This window comes from Blennius ocellaris (genome assembly GCF_963422515.1).
Source record: "Blennius ocellaris genome assembly, chromosome: 7".
Lineage (NCBI taxonomy): Eukaryota > Metazoa > Chordata > Actinopteri > Blenniiformes > Blenniidae > Blennius > Blennius ocellaris.
This window is the reverse complement of record NC_137656.1, coordinates 2,128,412-2,150,335: the sequence shown is the minus strand read 5'-3', so window position 1 is coordinate 2,150,335 and position 21,924 is coordinate 2,128,412. Positions and strand designations below refer to the sequence as shown.

The window sequence follows — 21,924 nt, the reverse complement described above, 5'->3', positions numbered from 1 at the left end:
ATTAAACATAACAGCAAATGAAAAAACAGCAACAAATTGAAAAACACAACAGCAAATGAAAAAACAGCAACAAATTGAAAAACACAACAGCAAATGAAAAAACAACAACAAATTGAAAAACACAACAGCAAATGAAAAAACAGCAACAAATTGAAAAACACAACAGCGTATGAAAAAACAACAACAAATTGAAAAACACAACAGCAAATGAAAAATGTTTTTCATTTTGTTGTGTTTTTTCATTTGTGTTGTGTTTTTCTATTTGTTGTTGTGTTTAGTGATTTGTTGTGGTTGGCACTTCAGGGCCACCGTACTCCAAGCACCGTTGTCGCGTAAACGGATCCCAAAACAAGAGAGACGTTTTCCTTCTTCACTCGTTGGGACGTAAACGTGGACGAGAAGCACAAATCCATTAAGGTCACAGGAGAGATTCATGCTACGAACCAGCGGCGGTACAAATACAGGGTCAGAACTTTTAATTGGATTTTTAAGGTAGAAAGAGGTGCAAGATTAAACTATTGATGAGCTTATTAAAAGACACTAAAAAAAAAAAAAAGAAACATTGAATTCATTTCAATGGTAAAATTATTCTATTAGCGACAGAAACTCACTTCAACTGGTATTTAAACCACAAGTTCAAACCAACAGAGGACATTTATATTGTAAATGCGGCGCTGGGGGGGAGATGAGGTTGGAGCTAAGCCCCGCCCCCCCTACCCCCCCCCCCCCCCCCCCCACACACACACACACACACAATCCACACATATTTCCTGTTAAATGCCACATTCCCAGGTTTATGACATTCTCCTGGCCGTCCGCTTTCTCTCGCGTTCGAGGAAAATTGCTGCAGAAGAACCTGATTTCATCCACGTTTGCCGGATCGACTGATGGAAAAATAGCCGCGCGTCGCGTTCAGAGGCGTTACCGACGGCAACGAGCGGATCGCGTTAATTAAACGTGGAGTTACGACCGACTAAATGAAGTTTAGTAACAACAATCCGCAACAATCATTGCGGATGAAATTGGTCGAATATTTGTCATTTCTTGAAATTTATGAAACTTTAAGCTGCATTGTCTAATTAATTATGTAATAACACGTCAAGACTTCAAAAGTTATATAAATAAACTTTAAATACAATTTTTTTTAATCAAATAAACTGATTAACATATCTGAACTGACCATTTGCACTTCAAAATTATTTGAATTAAAGTAAATTATCTCTATTTCGACTATTTATTGTTGTTAAATTGTCTTGTATATGATGAAATATCGTCTCGTCTGTTACTTGAATGAGACCAAATACATTTTTATAACTCGGTCTATACATATATTGCTGTTTGTTGTGGTTCCTGCCATATTTACCGTTATCGTCAGACTTTACAAGATTTTATATTTGAAAACTTTTTTTCTTAACTTTATTAACAAAAGAAAACTCAAGTCGTTGCACCACCACAAACATGTTCTTATTAAAAGTTATTTATCAAATTGTATTGATTAATTACAAATGTTGATCCCACATTTGAAGCAAAATAGGAGTAGCGGCATTGTCGAAATGGTGATATCAGACGTTAAAATTGCTAATTTAACAAGAGATAAAGATCGCGACAAACAACAAAAACAGTAAAATTATTTCAATAGAATTTGTTATTTTTGCATAAATGTAACAAATAAACATTGCAGTCAGAGGAAAATGCGTAATAACATAGAGAACATATTTGGAATAGATTTGAGATCAATTGTTTTGTTTGGTTGTCAATGATTAAAAAATCAAAAACAAAACAACAAATCAACATGAAGCTCTTTTGACCCGATACGATGACATCATCATGAAATACGTCTTTAAAAGGCACAGAAGTAAGTGTATACAGTCGACCACACTATAGTTCATTGTTGAAATAAAACATTATATTAGATGGTGGGGCTGTTTCCATGGTAACCGTGCTAATGATTTCATGTAGTTGTTCTCTGCTGCGTGTGTGTGTTTGTGTGTGTGTGTGTGTGTGTGGTATCATTACAAAAAAACCCAAACAATCAACAGCGCCACCTTGTGTGGCCCCGACATGCTCACGACATCGTTTTCAGCGTTTCTGCCGTTGCCGTGTAAATGGACATCGTTGTCAGGACGCTCAGAACTTTTCTGAAAGGAAGTGTGTTGCCGTGGGAACAAGGCGGCGGGGATCTTGTGCTGCTGAACAACGTTTGTGAAATTTATTGTGGTATTTTCACTGTGCGTTGATGTTGGAAGGACAGAGGAGAGAGAGAGAGAGAGAGAGAGAGAGAGAGAGAGAGAGAGAGAGAGAACATTATGGAGGGCGAGAAGAAGTGTTGGTGAAACAGAAGGTGGAGGTCGTTTACTGACTTCCTGGTTTATCTGTCGGCCATATTGTCATTGTGTCTCTCTCGACATCTAGCAGCCGGACTTTGTACTTCTTTAGCCTCCCAGCAGGATTTTTACTCTTGTGATCCACGTCATCGCTCCGACATATTCTAGAACTCTTCTAGAACGTTGAGAGGTGTTAGGAACCCTAACCCTAACCTTACAGCTGTCATGTTCCAGAACATTCTACAATGCTGACTCATTCTAGAACTGACACATCCCACAACTCTGAAACATGCTAGAACTCTTGTCACATGCTAGAACTCTGACATACTCTAGAATTCTGACACATTCTCGAACAAACACGTCTCAGAACTCTTAACACATCTTAGAACTCTGAAACATTCGAGAACTGACACATCTTAGAACTCTGAAACCTTCAAGAACTAAAACATCTTAGAACCCTGACACATTCTCGAACAAACACGTCTTAGAACTCTTAACACATCTTAGACCTCTGACACGTTCTAGAACTGACACATCTTAGAACTCTGACACATCGTAGAACTCTGACACTTTCACGAACTGACACATCTTAGACCTCTGAAACGTTCAAGAACCAACGCATCGTAGAACTCTAAAACATTCAAGAACCAACACATCTTAGAACTCTGGCACATTCTACAATTGACACATCTTAGAACCCTGAAAGGGTTCTCTGACACAATCTAGATCGCAATCCCAATCTAGAACTTCAACGCATTCTGAAATGGACACGTTCTACAATTCTGCCCGGTTCTAGAACTGTGATACATCCGAGTACTTTTATGGACTCTGTGTCTCCATCTCATTCTAGAACTCTGACACATTCTAAGATTCTCTAACATTATAACCGACACGTTCTAAGATCAACTTCAACCAGAACCATGACACGTTTGAGAATTTTTGGCACGTTCCAGGACTGTGAAAACATTCTAGATCTCGGACATAGTCTCTCGTGGAGCTTTGCACAGATGTCAGGAGTCTCGAAGCGTCTCAGATCTTAAACTCCTCGTTCCTCCGGTTCTCTCTGACTTTCAGGACCGTCGCTGTTTGGAGTTTAGAAGCAACATGGCGAGTTTTCAAAAAAAAGAAAAGAAAGAAAAGGCCACTATTCTGATAAAGGTTATGAGATTTTCTTAAAAAGACCAACCGCGTGACCCGACGGCAGCACGTTCTGGAAATCAATTAAAAAGTGTATAAACGTCAACGCTTTGTACAAGGACGACTTATCTTAGTCTTCTTTTTCCTTTTTATATCTTTTCTTTCTTTCTCTGAACGCTGATATTACTAAAAATATCTTGCTTACATAACTTTTGCTGAGATGAAGCGGAGCCTCCGAGGAGAAGCGGCGGGTTGTTTTCGGGCTTCTGGGCCGTTTAGGAAAGAACAAATGTGTACGGACGCGTTCAGATCGGAGGGAGCCGACTCGCACGCCCACGGCTCGGCTCGGGAACCACAGAAAAAAAAAATGGGCTCCGGGCCCAAGTCGGGAGGAGAAACTGCAGCTGTCGGGAGATTGTTATGGTTTTATTTTATTTAATTTTTTTGAACGCGCTCCTGCAGGGAACTCGCCATTTCAAAAAAAAAAACATTTTATACAAGAGAAGTAGAAAGCGTCACGCGTGGAGCTTTGTTGAAACTCCCGTCGCTTCGACGACGCTGCAGAAAACGGGACGTTTGTGGCGTTTGGCTGTTCGTGGAGGCTGTCGCTCAACGGTTTTAACCTTTCGTGTTGCAGCGCTCACACACACACACACACACACACAAAAAATGAAATGAAATGAGAAAAGAAAAAAAAGTTGTTCTAATGAGGAGTCGTGTTGGGGGAATACGTTCAGCCTTGTGAGAGTAATTATTCCAGGTGGGTGTTCTCTGTGTTTAGTCTGCGTGCTCATCAGACCACACACACACACACACACACACACACACACACACACACACACACACACACACACACACACACACACACATGGTTGAGAACATTGATGACTGCACATACATCAGCGTCTCCTCCAGGGCTGATTGTCTTTATGAATTGTGCCACAAACGCAGGGCGGCTTGATTTAGCCGCACGCCAGTCGAACTGAAATCAATACCTTTGTTGTGGCTCAGCGCGCCGCCGCCGCCGCCACCGCCACCGCCGCCACCGCCGCCGCTGACAATATGGCTGATCGCTGCTGAAAATGGAGGATCGTAATTTTCCTCCTGACAAATCAGACCACTGACAGCAACAATAGAGGAAATGCCGCCGGCAGCAGCGGCAATGTGTCAGCGAGCGACGGTCCAAACGATCCGACTCGTTAAATCTGCCCGACGACGACACAAAAGGCCCGAACCGGGCTTGTTGGCATCCTTGTCTGATTCCCTGATGTGTTTTCATCTGTAGATTTATGGATTTTTTGTTGTTGTTGCTTTTTTAATGATTCAGAATCACCTGCTGATGATTTCTCATTGGGTGATACTGGGCCTCCTACAGAGGGAGTAGGACAAACAAACAAACAAACAAACAAACAAACAAACAAACAAACAGCAACAAAAATGTCATTTAAAAACGTGCTGGAAGTGAAATAAAACTAGATGCAACAAAAGAAACAAACTAAAATGAATCCCAGTGAATGTCTGATGGAAAGACAAACAAACAGACAAAAGGCCAACTGGTAAACAAATACCAGAGGTCAAATTAAACTAGACACACCAAAAAATAACAAAAAAAAAAACGAACCCAAAACAGAAGCAAAACAACTCTAGATACAACAAAGTACCACAAAAGCGAAACAAAAGAAAAGAAACGGCACTAAAATAAACTAAGTAAACTGGCACACCATCAAGAACCAGAAGTAAAACAAAGGTTGATACAACAAAAACAAAACTGAGAAGCAAAAGACTCCAAAAACAAAACAAAAAAATTACAGTTGCAAACAGGAAATCACAAGATCAACTAATAATTAACTGACAAAAGCAAAAACGCTGACGTATAGACAAACAAACTGGTATACAAACAATTACCTGAGGTAAAACAAGACACAACAAATAACAAAGCCAAACACAAAACAGAAACAAAACAACTCTAGAGACAATAAACTACAACAACAACAAAAAACATAACAAATAAATACCCAAACAAATAACAGTGACAAAGGAAAACTAGATACAACTAAAACAAAAACAACTAGTTGCAAACAAGAAAATAACAAGATCAACTAATTGACAAACCGGAAGAAACGACACTAAAACAAACAACGTAAACAAACACACAAACAAAAACCAGGAGTAAAGCCAAACTTCAAAGACACAAAGAAATCAAACAAAAAGAAAAACTGAACCGAAAACGAAAACCAACATACTATCAGATGTAAAGACAAACAAACGACCAAACAAAACTTGATACAAAGAAAAACAAAAACAAAAATAGAGTAAACAAACAGCAGAGTTACAACAAGGAGTTATTTTCTTATCGAGGCAACTTCTTCTTGTTTCCTCCAGTAAAAAGATCAAAAGCATTTCATAAAGACTGGAACCGTTTTGTTGTTGTTGTTTTGTTTATCAAACACCTCAGTTTCACACTCGGAGGATCAGTGATTGTCATGGGAGTCTTTAGATTTGAAGACGATGCCCGGCCGGGTTTTTTTTTTTCTTTCTTTCTTTCTTTCTTTCCTCCTTCCCATCTCCGGGAACAAAGATCACATTGTGGTGACGACGAGATTTGTTGCATCTTCTCACGGCAACACAACCTGTTATCGTGACGCCACCTGGGTTTGGATACTGAGGCGTTTGTGTGTGCGTGCGTTTGTGTGTGTGTGTGTGTGTGTGTGTGTGTGTGTGTGTGTGTGTGTGTGACGGAGGCAGGAGGGAAAGCACGGCGGCTGCCCTTATCTACCAACTGATACCGTCTCACTGTGGCCTCTTGGCTCTCAGACGCCCGGCGGGACGGACTTTACCGTTTTCCTCCTGGAAAATGTTTATTTTTCTGCCATTTCTATTCAAACGCAAAGAAAAATAGACACTTAAAGCGTTCATAATATTCAGCTTTCCAACACGTTCACATGTTGGCTTGTTTATCACTTCTTGATTTTTCCCTCCATTTGAATATCGGATCGTAGGAGCTACATTCAGAATCTGCTGTGTCTGTGTGAGCTGGACTGGCTCCGCCCAAAACACACGCCCATCTATGGGAAGATGGAGGAAGTACTTCCTCTCGTGGCGCCATGTGCCAGAGCAGAGTTGGCTAATTGTGGGAGGAGTCAAAATGGGGGAGGAGCCTACCTCGATTGTGATTGGCTAGTACCCCCCGATGACACTATATAGGGTTTGATTTCTGATTGGCTGGTTGGAGCAACACACTTTTTAAAACCTGGAACAAGCCGGGGAGAGAGAAGACACACTTTCTTCACTTCTGAGGCGTCGTTCCAGGCGTGGGGGCGATTTTTACCGTTGGAAAACTTTTAGAATGTGAATTTTGCATCATATGACTTCATTAAAACCCTTAAAATATCCACGTGGACAATAAGTAATCTGATTAAAAACTGATCCGCCTGGTTAAACTTGACAGAAAATGTGATAAATTTGGATGAAAGTTTGGTTTAAATCACCGACGAGTTAATATCTGATCGCTTGATTCCTCAATTTAAAAACACTTTTAAAAAAAGCAGCGATGAATCAGAACAAGTCGTTTGCCTTCCCCAACAGCTTCAGGTCCAGTTCACGCAACATTTTTTAAGTGAAATCGTAAAACTATAAACGAGTTTGTTTACAAAGAACACACACATTTTTATTAAAACTGCTCAGAAGGTGTAAGTTTAAAAAAAACAACCTCTGATCCCCTGGAAAACGTAGATTTTTTTTGGCCTGGCGTGCAACTTACAGTTTTTTCCCTCCTACATTTTCAAAACGTTGCAGTGTAAATGTGACATTTTTCCAAATAAAATTAAACGATACGTTCTCATACATGTTCTTACATAACAGCTGAGTCTCCCATCACATGTAAACTGATCTTTTTTAAAAGTAACCCCACAAAAACGATACAATTTTCTTGTGGCGGGACGAATTCTGTCGCTATATAAATATTTGCTTTGTCAAACTGGAACCACTGGAACCTTTTTTACATTGTGAAATATAATTTTGTGAGAATCGTGGGAATTTGTCACCAATTTTAAAAAGCCTTCATGCAAAATGTGCAACTGTTGGAAAAATGTGAATATTTACAATGAAGTAACACTGGAAAGTCCTCGACAACCTGTAATAGACATGAAACCAACAGAACTTATTTCTTTGAATTTTAGTATGAAACAATCCTTTTTTTTAATGTTTTTTTTGTTATATCATATCAGTTTTTTTGAAAGAATGACCAAATATCCCATGAAAGGACAACAAATGTCACAAGAATTCAACCTTATTATTACAATTTTTTCAATATGACAATGCTGCGGCTGAATTCTGTCCCCAAAAAAAACGGTGAAATTCAACAAGGACATTTTCAGGAGAGGAGAAAAATGCTTTCACATGAGTTCAGTGATGGATTTTAAAGATTTTAAATGTTCCCTTTAATATGTTTTTTTTTTTTTTTTTCCCTTCTAAAGCGACATTGTTGGGCTCCATTGTGGCTCTTTGTGTCTCGGCGGAGGCTGAGGACACTTAACGGTTCAGAAAACTACGGCGTCACGCCGACACTTTGTCCTCTAAACGGTGACGAGCCTCGCCGCTGATTAAGAAGCGCCGTCGCTTTAAGGTGATGCGCGTCTTTTGTCCCTGGATAAGAAAAAAGGCGTTCGGTCAAGGCTGGAGGAGGATCGGCGTGGTTATGTAAATGTCGGCGCGCCGTCGCCTTCGTTTAGAAACTTTCCTCATTGTTGCCGCGGGAAGAACGAGCTGGTTTAGTGGAGCTGCTGCTGCACGCCGGGGGGCGTACTCGTCTTTCTATACATCCCTCCATCATCTCTAGATTTATCTACCATCCAGCCATCCATCATCTCTAGATTCATTTACCATCCATCCATCATCTCTCTATTTATCTATCATCCATCCATCCATCATCTCTATATTCATTTACCATCCATCCATCATCTCTCTATTTATCTATCATCCATCCATCCATCATCTCTATATTGATCTATTCATTCATTTACCATCCATCCATCATCTCTATATTATCTACCATCCATCCATCTCAATATTCATTTACCATCCATCCATCTATCATCGTCTCTTTATTCATTTACCATCCATCATCCATCCATCCATCCGTCATCCATCTCAATATTCATTTACCATCCATCCATCCAAATACTAATTACCATCCATCCATCCATCCATCCGTCATCCATCTCAATCTTCATTTACACCATCCATCCATCCAAATACTAATTACCATCCATCCATCCATCCATCCGTCATCCATCTCAATCTTCATTTACCATCCATCCATCCAAATACTAATTACCATCCATCATCCATCCATCCGTCATCCATCTCAATCTTCATTTACCATCCATCCATCCAAATACTAATTACCATCCATCCATCCATCCATCCATCATCCATCTCAATCTTCATTTACCATCCATCCATCCAAATACTAATTACCATCCATCCATCCATCCATCCATCCATCGTCATCCATCTCAATATTCATTTACCATCATCCATTAATCCATCCGTCATCCATCTCAATATTCATTTACTATCCATCCATCCATCATCCATCCATCTCAATAGTCATTTACCATCATCCATCATCCATCCATCTCAATATTAATTTACCATCCATCCCTCCATCCATCTCTATATTGATCTATCATTCGTTTACCATTCCTCCATCCATCCATCTCAATATTAATTCACCACTCATCCCTCCATCCATTCATCCATCTCTATATTGATCTATCATTCATTTACCATCCATCCATCCATCATCCATCCATCTCAATAGTCATTTACCATTCATCCATCCATCCATCCATCCATCCATCCATCCATCCATCCATCCATCCATCGCTTTCTCAGTGATTTTGTTTTCTGACAAAACACTTTTTCTTTCTTTCTCTTGCTCGGTTCGCCTCTTGAGTGTCCGTCAAAAGCAAATCGCGATCAAAAGGGGGGGGGGGGGGGGGGGGGGGGGGGGGATTGCAGGTCAAAGTGAAAGCAGTGGATTTAACCAGTGAAGTCGGAGCGGTGAGAACGTAAACAGTTGTCGTAACGTCGGCGTCCATCAGATTCCCGGATGTGAAGGCTGGGAGAAAAGGCAACACCTGGAGTTTTCCTATTACCACCCCCCCCCATATACCTCCACCCCCCCCCCCACCCCCCCCCTTACCCTCCCCCACCCCTTCCTCCGGGCCTCCTTTCAAACACATCTGATGCATTTCTGTTGACAGTCGGACCACTTTCATATGTACAGTGGTCGGCCGCCGCGGACAGCGAGAACAAAGCTCCGCACATTCTGCCAAGAAAGCCTCCCGCTGAAAGAGCCGCTTCCCCGGCGGGATAATTACATTCCACGCCGACGATAACGGGGGAATGTCGGCGCTCCGCCGCGGCTCCGCTCGCCGCTCGCCTACATTGTTGTTAAGTTGTTTGGCAAGAATGGAAGCTATTGATTGCCGAGGTTTTTAAAGCATGCGCCTCGCTTGGCAGGGAGGAGGAGGTTGCAGGTTTGACTCCCTTGGGGGGGGGGGGGGGGGCGGGGGGGCGTCAGAAATGTCCCTCCTCACTCCTCAGCCGTCGACTTCTCCTTTAAACCCCGGATGTGTTTTGTGTGGCGGCCATGACGAGGACGGTCTGAATCCTCAAGACGCGAAGAAGAGGAGGCTCGCTGCTTCCTTCAGAGCCTCCTTTAGCCTAGGAAACACTGATGCTTCCTTTAGCCGAGGAAACACTGATGCTTCCTTTAGCGCCTCCTTTAGCCTAGGAAACACTGATGCTTCCATTAGAGCCTCCTTTAGTCTAGGAAACATTGATGCTTCCTTTAGCCGAGGAAACACTGATGCTTCCTTTAGCCTAGGAAACACTGATGCTTCCTTTAGCGCCTCCTTTAGCCGAGGAAACACTGATGCTTCCATTAGAGCCTCCTTTAGTCTAGGAAACATTGATGCTTCCTTTAGCCGAGGAAACACTGATGCTTCCTTTAGCCTAGGAAACACTGATGCTTCCTTTAGCCTAGGAAACACTGATGCTTCCTTTAGCCGAGGAAACACTGATGCTTCCTTTAGCCTAGGAAACACTGATGCTTCCTTTAGCCGAGGAAACACTGATGCTTCCTTTAGCCGAGGAAACACTGATGCTTCCTTTAGCCGAGGAAACACTGATGCTTCCTTTAGCCTAGGAAACACTGGTGCTTCCTTCACAGCCTCCTTTAGCCTTTAGACTGTGACTGCAAAACATTTTTATTTTTAGTTTCATACTTTTGCCTTCTGATGCTGCAACGACCGTTCTCTTCTTCTTCTTCTTCTTCTTCTTCTTCTTCTTCTCCTCCCTCTTTTTCTTCTTCCCCCTCTTCTTCTTCTCCTACCTCTCCTTCTCCCCATCTTCTTCTACCTCTTCTTCCTTTTCTCCCTCTTCTCCCTCTTCTTCTTCTATCGCTTCTACCTCTTCTTCTCTTTCTTCCTCTCCTCCCTCTCCTTCTTCTTCCACCTCTTCTTCTTCTTCCTCTCCTTCTTCCACCTCTTCTTCCCCCTCTTCTTCCTTTTCTCCTTCTTCTACCTCTTCTTCTCTTTCTTCCTCTCCTTTTTCTCCTCCTATTTCCTCTCCTTCTTCCTCTTCTTCTCCTTCTAACACTTATTCTCCTTCCACCTCTCCTACCTCTTCTTCTCCTCCCCCTCTTCTTTTTCTCCTCCTGTTTCCTCTCCTCCTTCTCCCTCTCCTCCTTCTCCCTCTCCTTCTTCTTCTACCTCTTCTTCCTTTTCTCCCTCTTCTCCCTCTTCTTCTTCTATCGCTTCTACCTCTTCTTCTCTTTCTTCCTCTCCTCCCTCTCCTTCTTCCACCTCTTCTTCTTCTTCCTCTCCTTCTTCCACCTCTTCTTCCTTTTCTCCTTCTTCTACCTCTTCTTCTCTTTCTTCCTCTCCTTTCTCTCCTCCTATTTCCTCTCCTTCTTCCTCTTCTTCTCCTTCTAACACTTCTTCTCCTTCTTCCACCTCTCCTACCTCTTCTTCTCCTCCGCCTCTTCTTTCTCTCCTCCTGTTCCTCTCCTTCCTCTCCCTCTCCTTCCCCTCCCTCTCCTCCCTCGCTGAATCCTCCTCTCCTGCACACAGCTGGACGCTCACACGGGGAAAAGCTCAGAGTTTTTCTGCGAAGGCGTGTAAACCTGGTGGTAACTTTGTGTTTCAGCTGATTTGACTTGGTGTCTTTGTTGCGGCGTTTCTCACTACGGCTCAGACGCTCGCACCGATAAGTAACGTCTGTAACGAGGCGAGTCTCAGCACATCCAAATGTCGCAGTTTCCTGTGGGAGCGGGTGACAAAAATCAGTCAGACGGACACAATGGACACATTATAGGCTCACGTAATTCTGCGTGTCTTAAAGGTACAGCGGCGATATGAAGTCTAAGCAATGTCTCTTGTGCGTCTTATATCTGAAACAAGTCTTCTGTCTCAGCATTCATACTATATTTTAAATACATATCTTCCAATAGTCTGTTGAGCCTCTGGACAAATGACGTGGAGCACTTGTAATTTGACCCCAGCCTCACTGTCATGCAACCTGCGTTTGTGCTTGAAGCAGACGATCTTTACAACAAAGTGTATGACAGTTATTTTGACGTGACATGCGACTGTCTGGCCACATTTATATATATATATATATATATATATATATATATATATATATATATATATATATATATATATATATATATATATATATATATATATATATATATATATATATATATATATATATAAAATACACCAAACGGTGTAATGTCTTATGCGTGACACAAAATAATAAACAAATAAGAGCAAATGTTCATATAGATGCACGACTAATATCGTCAACTTCATCAACGTGAAAACAAACGATTTCATAATAAAGGCGTGTTGATAAGAATAACAACAAAAAAATCAGTAAAAAAAAAAGGTAACGTGGTATATTTTCATATTTTTGCATAAATGAGCAGTGGAGTATTCTGCAGTATTTTCTGTGATTAAATGAATGAATAAATGAAGAAGTAAGTAAGTAAGTAAATAAACAGATAAATAAACAGATAAATAAAATTACAAAATAAATAATAGTGCAAAATAATTGAAATAATTAAATTAATATAAAAGTTTTAAAAAAATTACATCAAGAATACAGTAAAAAAAACTACAATATATAGTAATAATAACAATAATAATAATAATAATAATACATTGGAAACTAAAATGTTTTTAAAAAAATTAATAATAGATTTTTTTGGTAAATTGAGCTCAACGTTGTTTATGCTTCTCCTCCATCCATATATTTTCTGTCACGTTTCGCCTAATATATGTTGGACCAGCAGTGCTCACCACTGCACAACCGTCTGGTTTACTGTTATTATGATATACTCGCGTACATTTAACGCTCTGTAACCGTGTGGCAGTTGCACAAAAATCGTACATTTTCATTGTTTTAAATAAGGAAAAAAACAAAAAAAAAAAACTCATTTGTGCTTCACAATGAAGCAAAAAGCAGATGTGCGGCGGGTTCAAAAGGAGCCCTTTCATCATTTCATTCTCCACTTTCATGTCGCCTTTATCTGCCGTTATCACGTCTTCGTGCACATCCCCCTCAACGGCCGAGTGTTGGAAAATTCTCCCTCGGCGCATTCGCTCGGCTGACGTTTGGTTTTAATAAAATCTGGCTCTCCTCTGGTAAAGCCTGACACTTGACAGGTATATAACCCCATAGATCAGCCTCGGCTCGGACGTCGGAGCGCAGAAACACCGCAGATCCATATGGGGGCTAAAATGAAGCCGAACTGTCTGAGGAGTGTTTTTTTTTTTTCTTCTTCTTCTTTTCATATTTTCTTTTGGCTGCAGCTGAGTGAGAGGAAGCGCAGGAGGTCGCTGAGACCTCTTGCTTCCTTCACCCCTTCCTTTATCGCCGCATGCCCGGAACCCCCCCCCCCCCCTTATACACCGGGCCACGTAAGAGAGTGTGTGGCCGAACAGATTGGACCCTCTTCCACCGGGGGGGGGGGGCTGATATATAGTTCCGTCGAGGCGGACTGTAATTCTGTCAGCTCCGTGTCAGATGAATGTGCGTCTGGGCCTATTAGCAGCTGCGGCTGCAGAATTACTGACCCGGGTGTCCTTCACTTCACAGACAATATTGTCAGCGGAGGTGGAGGAGGAGGAGGTGGAGGAGGAGGAGGACGGGCTTAATCTGTACACACCCCCACCCCCACCCCTCCCACCCCCACCCCAGTGCAGAGCACACGTGGGTGGGTGGGGATCAGGGGAGAGGTGAACAGGTTGCAGAGGTCTCAGGCGATGCTCGTAAATACATCAAACCGTGAACACAAACCGTACAGTGTCACTCAATCTGGGTTTTTTTTTTTTTTTTTTAAACCATATATATATATTTGTGAGCAATCTGGAGCCCGACGCACACAAATAAACACATCCGTGCTTCATTGTGCTCAGATAAGAGCCTGGAAATGCAAAAAAATATGTTGTGAATTCACTGTTTTATCTCTCTATAGACGTTATATATATATATATATATATATATATATATATATATATTAACCCTGTAGATGTGCCCTTGTACCGTATATACAATTTACCTTTTTTAAAAATGATCATTCTCAGATATCTCCATACACATGGAGACACATAAAAATATTTTTTATTCTAATATCCATCTATCTATCTATCTATCTATCTATCTATCTATCTATCTATCTATCTATCTATCTATCTATCTATCTATCTATCTATCTACACACATATCTAGTAAATATTTATTCCTCCAGATTACAGTTTTTTTTATTATTTATTTTGTAACTTTGATTGTACAAACCTACAACAAAGCAAATATGTAATTTTGTGAAGAGATTCCGCATGAAGCTCGCAACATTGCGGTTTCCCGCAGCTCAACGTGGCCTCGGGAGCGTTTAAATGGTAGTTTTTTTTTTTTTTTTACAACCAGCAGGAAACTGTATCGCCGCCATGTTTTGCTCCTACGAAGTGATTTAATGGAGCGCTGAGCCCCAACAAGCACAAAAAATGTGGACTTGGACGTGTCGGCGGAGGAAGTTATCAAAGCTTATTGGAGCCTTGCAGCAAATAAATCAAATCGTAGCCGAAGAGATTCTGGGTAGATAATAACTCAAAATGTGATTTACGATAAAGGAAATGTCTTGTAACGTGTCAGCCGAACAATGTTCTTTTATTTTAATTTCAGACCAAAGTATTCGACTGATTTGAGTCACGAAAACCTGATTGCAATTTGTTTAAATATGTTTAGAAGGAATGAAAGAAAAATATAATACAGTATATACAGCGGTGGTGGACTGGTGAAAATAGTGCCACAGTAACCTTTAAAGTTAAACTTTAAAAAGCTGTTATGTGTTGTGGGGCAGAGTGTCTGATGAAAACGTTGATATTTTCGCAAAATGAAAATCTCAGCAAAAAAATGAAACTTTCTTGTGCAAATTACAGTGAAATATCCAGAAAACCTCTCCTGCAGCTGTTGCATTTGTTTATTCAAATTAGTCCCCGGAGCAAATAAGCAAATTCTGAGCATTTACTTGGTGGTTTTGTCAAATTACAGCCTCTTGCAGGCCGGTTTTGACCGACTGTCAGAGGAAATACGTCCAACTGTTGAGAATGTTGCCATTTCAGATGGAAGCCTGGACGTTTTCTACCTTCTTATTGTTAACTGTAAATCTCTCTCTCTCTCTCTCTCTCTCTCTCTCTCCCCCCGGTGGGCGTTTCCTGAAGGTGGGAGATCAAATGAAGCTGCTCCATAACTGCTGGTCTGAACTTCTGGTCCTGGATCACATTTTCAGACAAGTGCAGCACGGAAAGGACGACAGCATCCTGCTGGTGACCGGCCAGGAGGTGAGCGACTCCCTCGCACACACTTCCCATCGGCACGCCGCCCGCCCCCCTCGCTCGCCCGCCCCCTTGTTCACCGGCTCCTTTCCAAAGCCTCCAGAAACAAGAACGCTGGAACCAAAAACAGCTGTCTTATTTGAGTTCGTGTTCCACACAGACACACACACACACACAGTTAACTGTGAAACCTTCATCAACGCGTTGCAGACCACGTTTTTATGTGAAAACAGAAAAGCTCAGTGGCGTGTTGGGGGTAATAAAATAAAATAAAAAACTAGTCGGCGCCGTCGCTCACTTTTGAGAAACAAGGGTCAGGGCATTTTCAAAAAAGTTGCGTTGTCGTGGAAACGGGGCACCACCATGTGGAGGTATATCAACTTTCCAATATGTGTAACTTCTGCCTCGATTAGTGAAGAAAGCACTTTATTTGTGAGTTATTTTGTTATTACAGTGACTATCGACAGTAAAACTTCAAGTTCCAGGAGAATCTGGACTGGAGGACGCATTGTTCTTGTTGTGCACTACTGAGCATGTGCAGAACTACGAGTTACGAAAGTTGTGATTTGACTCCGTTTCTATGGAGGCTTAGTAAAAAAAAAAAAAAAATCCTTTTCAGTGGCTCAGAGTGTAAAAAAAACCCTAAAACACGATAAAAGTTTTCCATTTTTACTTCAAAATATTGCGATTTTATGCATACAAACTTTTAGTAGTTCAGACCCGAAAGGATATCAAAAGAAAAGCTTTTTTTACTTCTTCAACACGCAAACTAAAAGACCTCACATTGTTAAGTGCTTCGGGATGGTTGTGTTTTAATTGGTTCCATATCAATATAATAGAAATTAACTGAAAGGACCTATTAAACTCAAGTAGGAAGATTTCTTAGAAGAATTTCTTGATGATAAATAATTTCTTGTTCACGGATGCATTCATGAATTTTCTAATTCATTATTCGACCTGCGGCTTGCTCCGAGTTATTCTGTAGAAACCGTGGCCGTCGGCGTGAACGTCGCTGTTAAAAGAGGCGACGCTCAGTCGAACCTCACTCACGTTAAAGCTCTGCCTTTGATTCACGCTTGATTTATTGCAATAAAGTCTCACCAGACAACATCAACTTTAAAACTGTTTAAGTAAACGTATGAAATACTATACGTATATTACTACAATAATAGTATTTAATACTATAAAAATACTACAATTGGACAACGTAGCTTAAAGATTTGATTTTTTCTTTTTTTCACGTCGCTGCTGCAGCTTTTACTCTGAGTAGAATACTGTGTTACGTCGCAGGTCACAGTACATTTCTATCAATCAAAGATGTTTTATTAAGATAATTTACAATTTATTGTGCCTCCACTAACCACACAGTATGTGAGGGTGTAGATTTGGAAATATTTACATCCTTCAGTGTTGAAATTGTCTTTTAAATAAACATCCTCCCAAAAAAAAATCAGTTAAACTTGTATATCTCAGGTGGTTTTCAACTATATCAGAAAGTGATCGCTAATTACTAAATATAAATGTGTTTGTTTGGGGTTTTTTTTAACTTCCTTTTCAATTATTGAGGAGATCCAAAAGAAACATCAGTGGGCCAAACAGTGAACCTTGAGGAACTCCACAAGTTTGCTTCAGACAGTTACACTATGTGTTGAAACCTGAAATCACAGAATACAAGAAAGTAAAGTAGGTTTAGTAACCAAACCAACCAACCAGTCAGCAAGCAAGCAGGTCAAAATAAGTAACTAATGAATGAATGAATAACCTCGACGTTTATGTATGCAGTGTTTGTGAAAGTTTCTATAATTTCATAAATTTCACGATATTCTGTATTAATTAGAACTGCAATTATTCGCTCCTCAGGAACTCAATTGATTTCTTCTGCTCACACGTATGAGCTCAATTCTGATGTAATGACTGGAAAATGACAAGATAAAAAAAACAAAACAAAACAAGATTCTGCAGAAAAAACAAGAAATCATCAATGACCCTGACAGGCGACTTAAACCTGGGAAATTTCAACAAGTAAAATAAGTAAAAACAAACCAAAAAAATATATTTTTAGTAATGTTTTTATTAAAAAATATAACAAATCGATGTACTTCCTCGCCCACACACTTTTTTTTTTCTTCCCCTCTTCAAAGCTCATCTCTGACGGCTTCTATTGTTTCTGTTGTCGATTATGTCACATTCACCCCCCCTGTAAGCGGATGAATTGGACACGGGTTGAACACGGCGGCTGTCTGTGGTTGCAGGTGGAGCTGTCGTCCATCCTGTCCCAGGCCGAGGTGACCCTGTCGGGTCTGGTGCAGCGCGGCCAGGAGCTGGCGGCCAGGCTGCGGGCGCTGCAGGTGGACCGCAGGGAGATCGCCTGCTTCAAGTTCCTCCTCCTGTTCAACCCAAGTGAGTCGCTGCCCGAGTCCTTTCCCGTCCCTTTAAAAGATAAATATCTTTAAAAAAACATACTTGACGCAAGGGTTTCTGGGATATCGAAGATTTGCGTCGCGGCAGCTCCGGCCGAAATATTAACATTTGGCCGATTTAGCCCGAAAAAAAAAACCAAAACTGCCAAATCTTCTCCAAGAAAAAGTCTTTAAGTGGTGAGAATGATGCGAAATGTTGTGAAACTGATCGTTGGCCGTTTTTCCAATGTCAACAAAACCCGGGGTGTCTTTCGCGAAATGGAACTGCTGCAAATACGTGTATTTATGAGTGTAAAGAGGAATTTCCTTCAGAAAAGTATTAAAGATGTACATCAACAAGTAAAACCGGGTCCTGAATTGTGAGGTCAGATCGTTGGCAAGAGGAAGTTTAACACAAAATAAAGAGAAAGAAGAGTCAGCGCAGATGGTTTTTGAAGGAAAAACACCTCAGATCTTCAGTTTGGAATGTAAAAACCCCAAATGATGTTGAAATCAGGCGACAACAACTTCATTTATTTAATGTACCTTTAGAGTAACGTGTACAATCTGAAAGGCACTATATTTAACTCAATATTGATCAATAATGACATTTTATTAAGAGGATAGATTGAATAATGCAGTTTATTTCCACTTATTTATGTTCGTCTGAAATTTTTTTTTATTATTTCAAGAAACTACTTCACTACATAGTGGAGGAATTAGATTTACTAGATTATGTCATCACGTCTTTGCAAACCACCGGAAACCTCGAGTCGTTTGCTGTTAAATCGAGCGCAGTTTGTAAAATCGTGCATTTGTGGGATGAGCAGCCGAGATGAAAATGAAGCAGCGAAGTGAAGTGAAGTGAAGAAGTAGATGAAATATCGGCGATTTTCAAAGAACCGAACATCAAAGCCAGAGCTCAGTCAGCTGATCCGTGGCCAATCGAATGACTGCCGAGATATTTGGTGATGCGTGCTTTACATACAAACGTGACGCCATTTAATTAAAAATGCAAAAACAAAACAACATTTAAAAAGGAAACAGACTCCAGCAGCCGTAATTCTGTTTTATCTATAATCTGCCAAATGAAATTCCATCTTTTTTTGATAGATTTTCTTTACAAGCTGACATTTGTATGAGAGCAGCAAACCCTTGATGATGTGTTCTGAGTGAGCTTTCAGTTTCTGAAAAAAAGAAGTCCCCCCCCCCACCCAAAAAAAAAAAAAAAAAAAAAAAAATCAATGTCTGTGCCTGCATGGTTATACCGATGCTGCCTCTCCTCCAGACGTGAATAGCAACACTGACGTCCCTAATGAAAAACGAAAGACGCCACAATTGCAGATAATCTGCTATTTATCATCGAGGCTACGAGTGTTTTTCCTAACTGGCCTTTTTTCTCTCCCGACAAATTCACTTAATTAAATTTCTTGGGGGGGTGGGGGGGGTTTGACAAAAGCCAACATTAACAAAGACATCCTCCTCCATTGTCCACTAATGGCATTCAAAGGCATCGTAATGGATGGGGCCTATCGTTTGATAGCGTCCCCCCCCCCCCCCGACATTCATGTGGCGGCTTGCTTGCAGATGGAGACGAGCGCAGATTGCCCAGATTTCCCACAAGTGTTTGCTGTTTAGCGCCGGCGAGGGCGAGAGCCAGCGAACAAAGAGCTTTTTGAGGCGGGAGAGCACTTGTCTTAGGCAGGAAAATATTTGCTGTCTGCCAGCGGCTCCTTTTGCTCGCGTCGCCGCCCCCCCCCCCCCACCCCCCCGGCTCTCCGGAGTCAGGTTTGTCGGGGGGTAATTTAATTGCCCTTAAGCAGCTTGAAAAGATGATTCAGAGCATCGATTCAAAAACGGATAATTACTGCGTGAATGGATTCGGCGAGATGGGCTCAGCTGATGCTGAATGCCGGGTCGGCCGCCGGGGCTCGGCCATTGTCTCACCTGCACACACACACACACACACACCACACACACACACACACAAATATACGTGTATACGAAGCGGAGCATTTGGAATAAAATGGCGACACAAACACACATTGAAAGTCCCGTCTTTTTCTCTCGTGGTGTTTTCCATTTTTTTACTTTTAGCATGGAAAAGAAAAAACCCCAAAACAAAACACTTTAGGTCAAAACCCGGCGGCAATCCGGCCCAAACCACCAAACAAAGTGTAAAAATTAAAAAACAAAAAGCCATTTTATATATATATATATTTTTTTTTTTACAAATAAGAGTAACGACACAACACGACACTGAGATGTCGGCGATGCTGACATGAAAACTAGAAAACTAGCATCTAGCATTAGCCTCAAAGCCACGCTGTCAGTGTGAGATTGCAAAAACTCCCATAATGCAACAGTAACAGTTTTGATATTTCACTATATTTCGCACCAGAAGGGTTCATTAAGAAGAAAAAACAGCTTTATGCTGAGATTGTACTGGTTTTCCATTGTATCTATTTGGTTTTGTGACACTATAAATATGTTTATCACATATATTCTGCACCACAACAAAGAAAAACCTCTATACTTTAAATTTAACGGTTATTATGGCGGTATCTTACCGTAACATCTGACACCCCTGCACGAGAACAAATCACATTTTCGGCATTTTTTAAAATGTTTGTTCCAAACACTCCATCATGTTTGATAACTTTGTCCACTAATGCCTCCTCTTCCATATGTTTACGTCGCATTTTCAGTTTATTGCCATTTACAGACTATAAGATGCTACTTTTTTCACACGCTTAAACAATGACCCGCCAATTTTTTGAATTTTTTTACTGGTTAACATGCTTCATGCCACGATACACAGGTGATGCGTTCAGGTGCATCACGTAACTCCGACATTTTTTTGTGGTTCTTTTTAAATTCAGTGGGTGTGGCTTATATTCATATTATATAACAAACACAAACTGAAAGCTCAATCTATTCATGCAGGATTTTTAGTCAAATCAGCTCCCTGGGATTTCATATGAAGTCCGGCCGGGTTTTAGAAATCAGAAAATGTTGTTATTGCTACAAAAAAACCCAATAAAAAAACAACAATAAAACTTTGTCGGTTGCATTCAGACTTCTTGGAGCTTCAGATAAATAGTAAAAAGAGCAAATTTTGTGTAAAAACTGTAAAAAGACAAATCCTTGATAAATAAATAAAAAAAAACAAGGGTTAAAACAACTTTCTCTGGCTGAATGGAGCAATAAATAAATAAATAAATAAAAATAATGACATAAGTGCATTTATGACGTGTGTCGCTGCCAGTGATCAAGCATCTGCAGCCACGTTGATGAAAGGATGGTCAAATGTAAATGGAATCAACTTATATAGTGTTTATTTATTTATGAAAGCATTTTGGCTAAATATTTGTTCTCACTTTTAACTGTATTTTATTAAATTCCTGCGTTCTCTTTTATTGCACCAATTTTTATGTGCAGCACTTTGTGATTAAAATTTTTTTTTTTTTTTAATACATCAGTGAAAATCGCTTTATAAATGTACTTTACTTACTTACTAACTCACAGTTTGGGGTTCAGTGCCACGTTGACATGTGAACTTTAAGTTAAAGAAGTTGAATCTGTACTTTTGAAGTCTTTTAATGATAAAAAAAAAAAAAAAAAATCAAAAAGTGAGCTTTAATTTGAAGGACCTGCGTTGTGCCTCTTTCCCCCGCCGTCCAGACGTGAAGCTGCTGGAGAACCAGGTGTTCGTGGAGGGCGTCCAGGAGCAGGTGAACGGCGCCCTGCTGGAGTACACGCTGGCCACCTACCCTCAGTTCCAGGACAAGTTCAGCCAGCTGGTGGTGCGGCTGCCGGAGCTGCGCTCGCTCAGCATGCAGGCCGAGGACTACCTGTGCTACATGCACCTGAGCGGCGAGGTGCCCTGCAACAACCTGCTCATCGAGATGCTGCACGCCAAGCGGGCGTGCGTGTGACGGGGCGAAGGGGAAGGGGAAGGGGAAGGGGAAGGGGAAGAGGGAAAGGGGAAGGGAGGGGGGCGGGGCCTGGAAGACACCCCTCCCCCTTCCCCACCCCCGCCGTGTGTCGTCTGTGTAGGTGAGACTGCGTGGCGAGGAGTGAGGAGTGTGATGGAGGACGGACGGGGGAAAAAAAAAAAAAAAAAGAAGATATTTCTTTAGGGATTGGAAG

The 21,924-nt window shown here is 41.1% G+C and overlaps 1 protein-coding gene across 1 annotated transcript in view; it reads left to right on the top strand.

Moving 5' to 3' along the window:
- LOC308132530 (nuclear receptor subfamily 5 group A member 2-like) overlaps positions 1-21,710 on the top strand; it is a gene marked incomplete at both ends in the record, with an annotated part of 28,672 nt that extends 6,962 nt beyond the window's left edge. Inside the window, 3 exons of the mRNA XM_080499666.1 lie at positions 15,260-15,379; positions 17,626-17,773; positions 21,457-21,710. Coding sequence (XP_080355792.1) covers positions 15,260-15,379; positions 17,626-17,773; positions 21,457-21,710 — 522 coding nt within the window. The remainder of the gene's footprint in view (positions 1-15,259; positions 15,380-17,625; positions 17,774-21,456) is intronic.
- Between the last annotated feature and the right edge of the window lie 214 nt (positions 21,711-21,924).